At 37.4% G+C, this 8,090-nt stretch overlaps 1 protein-coding gene across 1 annotated transcript in view; it reads left to right on the top strand.

The window, feature by feature from the left end:
• Window positions 1-1,897: 1,897 nt before the first annotated feature.
• Window positions 1,898-8,090, top strand: part of eif4g1b (eukaryotic translation initiation factor 4 gamma, 1b) — a 35,191-nt gene continuing 28,998 nt past the window's right edge. Inside the window, exons 1-3 of the mRNA XM_008426193.3 lie at window positions 1,898-2,063; window positions 7,632-7,688; window positions 7,773-7,894. Of these exons, the coding sequence (XP_008424415.1) occupies window positions 7,820-7,894 (75 nt within the window). The 5' untranslated portion in view covers window positions 1,898-2,063; window positions 7,632-7,688; window positions 7,773-7,819. The remainder of the gene's footprint in view (window positions 2,064-7,631; window positions 7,689-7,772; window positions 7,895-8,090) is intronic.

The following is an 8,090-nucleotide window of genomic DNA, read 5'->3' as shown; positions in this document are numbered from 1 at the left end:
TGTGGTGATTGTGTGAATTTGTAGTTTATGTAAGCTTTTTTCAAACCATTTCTTCCATCAATCATAATCGTCCAGAATCATATGCACAACTTAAACATCTCTTGACCCACGAGACCAGTAAGATTTAAAGACGAGAAGAAAAAACAAATGAGGTGGATTAGCCATGCTTGCCGAAATGTTGTGACCAGGACATGTTAAATATTGTGTCTGCTTTCTGGATATGGAGTTGTTTGCATTTTGAGAGTGTCACAGAGCAACGGTTTTTAGTAAAGGGCTTTTTCAGATTGGTTGTAAGACTGGCTGCTACTGGTGATCCTTCCTGCCCACAGACACCATCACCATCCACGAGTCTTTAAAGGTACTTTGATTATATGAGTTAAGACATTTTGTTTTCCTTTAGGATAAACTATTTCTGAATTTAGCTGAATTCTCAAAATTCTCATAAGTGCATTAATCAGTTTCGCTGCTTAAAATTGAAACTGGTACCTCATGTAAATGGATAAGGTGTGTTTTGAGTTATGATACATTCTGTTATTCAAACTTTATATTTGAGAAAAATATTTTCTAAAACTTTTATGTATTTTTTTCAGGATAAAACAAGAATTTATGCGGCTCACCCCAGAGGAGAAATAAAAGGAAAAACTAAACATGAATAAGGCATTGACTATTTGGTAGACAAGACTTCAAAGAACAGCAACGGTATTAATATTGTTTAATAGTGCATTGATTTTTTTTTTAACTGATGTAAGTCAGAATGATTTATGTTGATTCACCACAACTCTTTTTTATTTTTTTTTATTTTAGCACTAGCATTAATAAATCTAAGAAGGCAGTTTGACTAAATATTGGGTCTAAATAACTTTAAATTTATGCTGCAGTGGATTCATGGTTCTTAAATCTGATCAAAGTGTAAAAAACATAACCCTCCATTCAGGAAGTTTTTACAAAAAAAGTAAAGGAGAGTTTTTTATTAAATTAATTTAACTTGGTCTATGAATGCCAAAAGAACCAGTGGAACCTTCATATAAGACATGACACGGCCAGGTTTAAAGTTAGTATTTTGAACTTAAATGTCCAGCTTCTATCGAATTTGAAAGGAAAATATTGAAATTTGACTGTAAAAGTATGTAATTTTGTAATGAAAAATGTCAAGGAACAGATAGCTCAAATTCTAAATTATGCTTGTTTAATATACAGACAAGTAATGGATACAGAAGAGGATTATGGCAACTAAAGGAAAAAAAATCTGACTTTACTTTCATAATTCAAACTTTTTTCTCTGAATTTTTGCTTTTTCTCTTAGTCAGAATACTGTTTTCAATCTCAAAATTATTTTTTTATGCCCCTGATCTACTTATTTGGGATGCATTGTTTTATAATTGACCTACTACTTGTCAATCCATAATGGGAATCATAGTTTCTATCTCAAAAACTAGCACTGATTGAAGAAAAGTAGAAAGCCATCCCATTCAAAATAGATTTGATTGTAATGAGGCTGGCACAATACAAAGTTGTAATATGCCAGAGAAGGAACCCAAATTGTATCAACTTTGTCACTGATACTCACTAGAACAATTAAATTTTTCATAGCTATGACAAAACATGTTTGAAATCCTTCTTTTATTATTATAACATACTTTGACAAGAGGGGGATCCCAGCTAACTGGGATTTTGACAGATTGGTGTAATCTGCATTAAACTGTAATAAACGGTGGCAGGTACAAAGAGTTACTGAGTTAACCGTAAGGACTGAATCTCAAAATAATCTTTGGAATACCATTTTTGAACACTTTATTGAAGTCCTTTGTTTACTTTTAAATTTCCATGAAAACTTTGGAGCTTGAACCTGTTTAAACTGTAAACATATAATGACACATTCTCAGTTTTAAGCACATTAACGCTTGTTTTTAGAAAGATTATTGCTGATATGAAAGTACCCATAGTGCGAATGAATGATTACTGCCTGGGACATTTTCACGTGACTAGTTTTGGCCGGAATTAGTAGCTACCGGCTTCCGGGGAGCTTTCCGTCCGTCCGGCTCTGCGGACTCAAGGAGAGAAAGGTAACACGGCGGTCCTCGGCCAAATTCTTCTTTAAAATATCTAGTTTTTCTTATATCTACCATAGGATATGGACTTTGACTATCTGGGGATAAGTTAAGTGTCAGTGTCATAGTTTTATTCCCGGCACATTGCTCTGTGGTGGGACTTTGTAGAGTGCTGACTGCTGCTCCTGCTGTTTTCAGGGATTAGCTAGCGCTAGTTAGCATTGCGTGCTAAGACGACGTGGGTGTTCTTTCTTCGCTAGGGGCTACGCTGACTAGCAAGCTAGCAGTACAGCCTACTACCAGTACGAGTCCTTACTCATGTGACTTGATGGATAATCTGTGCTATACACTACATATACGAAGAAATGGAGTGACAGTAGCATCAGTGCTTAGCGTTATGTATACTGTAGCTATCCAGCCGTATACTACATCTCTAGCTGTTAAACCACTTTGATTGTACTGTATTTGTTTTAGCTGTGGCAGAAAGTGATGGGACATACATTCCACAGTTTGTGTTTAAGACAAAAATCTGGAACAGTTTCAAACCAGAACATGCATGTGATAATTTGTTAGCCGGAGCCATTTGATTACGATGCAATTTTTTTTTGCCAGCAATCTGAGACGTGTGGTTTCTACGGTGAAGAATCCAAACATCACAGTCCGACGCTGTTGTCTGTCCACGAGACAAACTGTTCTTTGCGCTCACTTTAAGATAAAACACAAAAAAATATATAGTGTGACGTGTATTTTAAATAAGCTTCAGTGTATTTATCGTCTTTTGTACCATTCTTGAAGTTTGGCTAACTGCAATGCCCTCTCAGCGGGGGCAAAGCAGGACAAGGAGTCGGTAAATGTTGGATTTTATTTGAGCATCATCTGGGATACCGCATCTGCAGCATTGCAACAGTAGACGCTGCTGCAAAGGCTGAGACCTTTGGCTGGTGTGTGTTAAGGTGCGAAATAAGAAAACAATCACTATTCTTTTGTGATTCTGTTGCTATCATGTGCAGCGCTGATCCAACGCTCATGTTAATATTTCGCCAGTGAGAAGCTACCGAGTATCGATCAAGAGCTTTCACTTCAGTCAGTGGTATCCTTTATTGATTATCACGTCTGGCTAATTCTTGGCTTGACAGGATTCGTGTTATGAGACACGCATGGTTGTCACAGCTAAAGACGGGCCTAGGCGTGGTTGGCGTGAAGCCGGCTGCTGGGCGGCGTATCGCGCCAACAGCGGGAGGAACCACGTGGTGAATCCAGGTTGGGCCTAGGAAAGTTAGCATGATGGCTAACCGGGCGCTGAGCAGAGCTCGGAACAGCCCGGCATTCCTGTTGCGTGTTTACAGGCGCTTATGTTTGGGAAAAGTGCTTCTTATGAATGAATTTAACGTTAGTGGATGTCATCGTAGCTCATGCCTTGCGCGTAGACAGACACGCCCCTGTGCCATAACACAGCTATGCCCTCACTTTACATTAAATACGTGTTGGTGATGGTTGTTTGAACTATAATGTACTGAGATCGGTGAGAACAGAAGGCTTAAATGCTCGTTTTTGAACTATTTATTGCTGCAGAAATGATGATCCTGATGTTCAACACTGCAGACATGTGACTCTAGCAGGAGATGTGAGTCCAAAATGGACGATGTTTACTCTGCATAACATATAAACATGTTTACCCCAAATATTTATTTCTTTGTTGGCAAACAACCGTCATTGTGATGCAGGGATGTCGGGCATGCTTCAACCAGAATCTCACAGCAGAGATTTAATCACAGCACAAATGTATGGTGTGTCAGAACCAGGCTGTCACAGTTTTGTTGCCACATGCCCTGAGTTCATGCATGAGTGAGCTCTGGCAAAACGCTTTGGGAGGATGGCGAAGGGAGAGGAGGAAGATGATGACAGGTGTTGTGATGCCTAGTTGCTGAGGCATAATGTTTACTGTATGTAAATCCTTTTCACTGTGGACTGTGTCAATAGCTTGTCATTCACTTAAATTGATTATTCACTGGTGATTGTTGGCTATATTCATCGGAGTAGTTGAGATAACACTAAAATTTATTTATTTATTTGTATTTGTAGCTCTATGAGCCATTAGCTATCAACTGATTTCAAAACAGAGATTTCTATTGGATCACTTATTAAAGAAGTGATTGTGTCATCAGTTCTAGCAGGAGTTGTTTTAAAGCCAGAGAGACGAAACCAAAACTTAATGACAGAGTTATCTGCATTGTTTGGGTTCTAGACCAGAAACTAAAACTTCTGATAACAAATTTGGGATGTTTGCTTCCACACATACAAAAATAACATTGTTATTGCTCAGGCATAGTATGTACTGATTGGAATCGCTGCAGATGAGGTTTCAAATGACTGATGTTGAAGATTACTGAATCGAGAGGAATTATCTTCTGGCTGTTTTCTTTATAAAAAATAATCTGACTAGTGTGAATAAGTGAATATGACATGTAGACGTTTTATATCCGTGTGCCACAAGCTCACCATAATATCACAAAGCTTTGCTTTTGCTTCTTTTTTCTTCTTGTGCAACCCGCCACCTCTGCCAAATTAGCTTGTTGTTAGATGTAAGGCAGTTCAATATTTTTTCTTTCCAGTATCAGTGAAGGCAATGTTCATATCACAAAGGCGTGTCGGGAGTGCCGTAATTATTGGCTGACATAATAAGTGTTATGATTTAGCATTTTTCATGCTGATGTAACATTTAGCCTGTTGGATGGAATCTCATGGCAGCAGAAGAAATGGGATATCGCACCTGATATCGCCATTGCAAGACTTTCTATTGTTTTTTTTCTTCTCTTCATTCTCTTTTCTTCCACTCCTTCTCTTCTATTTTTCTGTGACAGCAGTTGTACCACTGAAATTTTGAGGTGCAGTAAAAGCACCACTGTGCTCCTGTAGCTTTTAGACAGTTTTTGCAGAAGATTTACTTTTGTGGTTTTTAGTCCATCATAACGCTGTTTCGAAAATATTACTGCTATACAAAAGGATGGCAGCACAGTTGGGGAATGGTGTGCTGCCTGACCAGAGAGACTGAAATCTTGAGTTCAAAACTGACCTCTTTATTATTCAGCGTGTCCCTTGGTTTTTCTTTCTATTTATTACTCTTTTCTTTTGTATACCTTCAAATTCAGCTGAAAAAAACCTCTACTAGTATGCAGTTGTAGCAGAATTGTAATCTAATGCAAAAACACCAAGTTTTCACAGCATTTATACAAAATGATCCGCTGAAATTCTACCTTCGTGATTTAGTTTGCACACCATGAATGATGTATGATTTACACTTTGCTACTTTAAAACTTTTCAATCTGAATTTGCCTTTTCTGTTAACTTAGGAGAATTGTAGCAAACTTATTTCAGCCAGCAGCAACAACAAGTGGAGGAATGATGTGGGACTCCATGTTCTCCTTACAGTCATAGGAAAACTTGAGTCACTCCTGCACTTTGTAACCACCTTCTGCCTACTCTATAGCCTTTTATACTGCTACAGGAAAATATAAATATTAGGATTTTGGCAAAGTGCCAGATGTCAGCGGCTCTTCACTGCAGTAGGAATCAGACTAGCTTGATTCCTCGACTGCTTTAACAACCAGGAAAATAAAATAAATGCTTAAAACGGGATGAAAATGAAAAGCGTTAAATAAAGTCAAATGTGAGCAATCAGAGTTGGTTTAATGCAGAGATTTTTTACTGTGGCTGAATGCAGTTCAGGCAGCGAGGCCAGTGTAGTATTTATGTTTGCATTTGAAGAGGCATTAATCTGAGTTTGTCTGCAGCAAACAGGTGCTCCGCCACTCTCCATTACTGGATCATTATGCTTATGCAATATCTGGAGGAGCATGTTTCTGAAATGGGGGCTGTCTGGACCCCTGTGGTGCTCGCATGTTGAGGCGGCTCAGATGACAGGACGGCGTGTGAAAGCAGCACAGCGAGATGTGGAGTGCAGTGGGAGCTTTGCTTCACTTTCTCTTCAAACTTTTCCTGTTTTTTTAGTTCTGCATACATAAATGTCTGATGGTAAAATGTTTAATTGATTAGACAAGTTTGCTTAGCGTTGTGCTCCAAATCCAATAGGTTTTATTTGTGTGGTTTCCAGCTCACCAGAGGAAAGCCTATGAAGACAGTCTCTGTCTTTTATTGATCCCATTCAGCCCTCAGTTTATTTACTTAACATTTTATTTTCTTTCCGGTCCCCACATGGCCTGGGAAGTGTGATTTAGACTTTGACTTGTGCTGTCTGTTCTTCCAACATTTCAACGGTTTTATTCTGTCCTCATATCTTGCCTGAATCAATAACTGCAAAACTTTAAATGTTAATGTCTTCACCAGCGTTTTGTCTAACCCGGTGATGCCATCTGGCTGAATGAATGGAAACTATTACTCAGTTAAAAGCAAATGTAGTCATGTCATTTTTTTTGTTTGTGTGGGTATAGTTATGAAAAGATCAGGGGTTATAGTCCTTTCTGCAGCGTGATTTTCTTTAAAAAAACACCCTTAAATCACAATGACTCATGACTTTTACACTGTTGCTTCCTTTTGTTGTGTCAGTAAGGGGGGAGGGTGGGTAGATTGGTGTAGAAGTGTGCCATTGGCATATATACAAGCGGCTTTAGCTATAAATAACAAATGTGTCATCATAAGAGAGTCATAGAACTGTAGGGAAGCTTTTAAATGACAAATGCTTTTCATTCATTTACATTACGTTGCACTTTTATGATAAAAGTTAGGATTTATTTATTTCATTTTTGGTGAACAGACTGGATGCTACTGTAAGTTGTTAATTATTGGTCACTGTTGGTAACAACTTTAATTTACTGCTAATAGCTGGATGTGATCAAAATTCTGTATTTCAGATGGATGTTATAAAAATTTCTCCAACTTGCTTTGCTGCAAGAGAAAAGTTGCATCTCTCTTGTGTTTACTGTTTTGTAAGAAAGATTGAAGAAATATTAATATTTTCTAACCTTTTCATATTTTGTCACAGCAAGAAAAAAATCAGTTCAATGTATTTTTAAGCAATCAACTCTAGTTTATTTTGGGGGACACTTGAATACAACTGCATTTGTATTTTCAGATATGTAAGAAATATTTGAAAGCCATGCATTGTTTTCTGTCGCATCAAATTCAAATGTACACTGAGGTCCGTGGCTAAAACATGGGAAAAAATAAACAAAAAGAAACTTGAAGCATTATTTTCTCAGGTGCTGTACATGCTTTGTTCAATTATTTGTTTTTAAAAAGACAAGCAGTGAAATATTTCTGTGAAATATTTGTATTTCATCAAAATAAGTTATTGTTGCTCTTTATGTTTAACTCATTACTCATTTCGTAGGCACAATAAGTGAGGCAGTTTTTTAAAAGTTAAACACAAGTCTCTCCAGGCTGGAGTTTGAGCTTTTGGATTTGGAAACACAAAAATGTAACACAGGGCATTTTTTTTAATCTTCTTGTTTGTGGTCAGTGGTGTTTTTGCTCTTTAATCAACTGAGAAACAAGTAAATAAATGCTGTTGAGTGTTGAAAATGAAGCCAGAACATTGTCATTATTAAGAATTTTTCTCTCTTTCAGGAAAAATATTCTTCCACACAGAAACTACTCTTTGGACCTAAAAGGAAAATCATAAATGTAAGCATTTTTTTTATTGTTGTTTTTAACACATCTTAACCTTTTTACACACCAACTGAGGCCTTCTGTTTTCTCTTTTGTTAGATTTTTACACGGGTCCACATCTGCCTCCCCATGCAGAACCCCATGAAATGAATAAAGCACCACAACCTATAACGGGACCCCCCTCTGCCCCCCACCCTGCCCCCTCCCCTGGTCTTTCACAGGTAAGTCTCAAGGGACTCATGAAGTTCATTAAGTTTAATCTCACTGAGGTTCATCAGAGGAGAAAAAAATCCAAGCATTTGATCATGTTGGCCTAAATATATTGTAATTTTCATAGTAACCTAAAAGTTACTGTCTATGAATTATAAAAAAGAAATCACAATTACTTCCAAATTTGCATGTTTGTTATATTTTTCG

Source organism: Poecilia reticulata, chromosome 13, assembly GCF_904066995.2.
Source record: "Poecilia reticulata chromosome 13, P_reticulata-male-v2, whole genome shotgun sequence".
NCBI lineage: Eukaryota > Metazoa > Chordata > Actinopteri > Cyprinodontiformes > Poeciliidae > Poecilia > Poecilia reticulata.
This window is presented reverse-complemented; position numbering and strand designations above follow the sequence as displayed.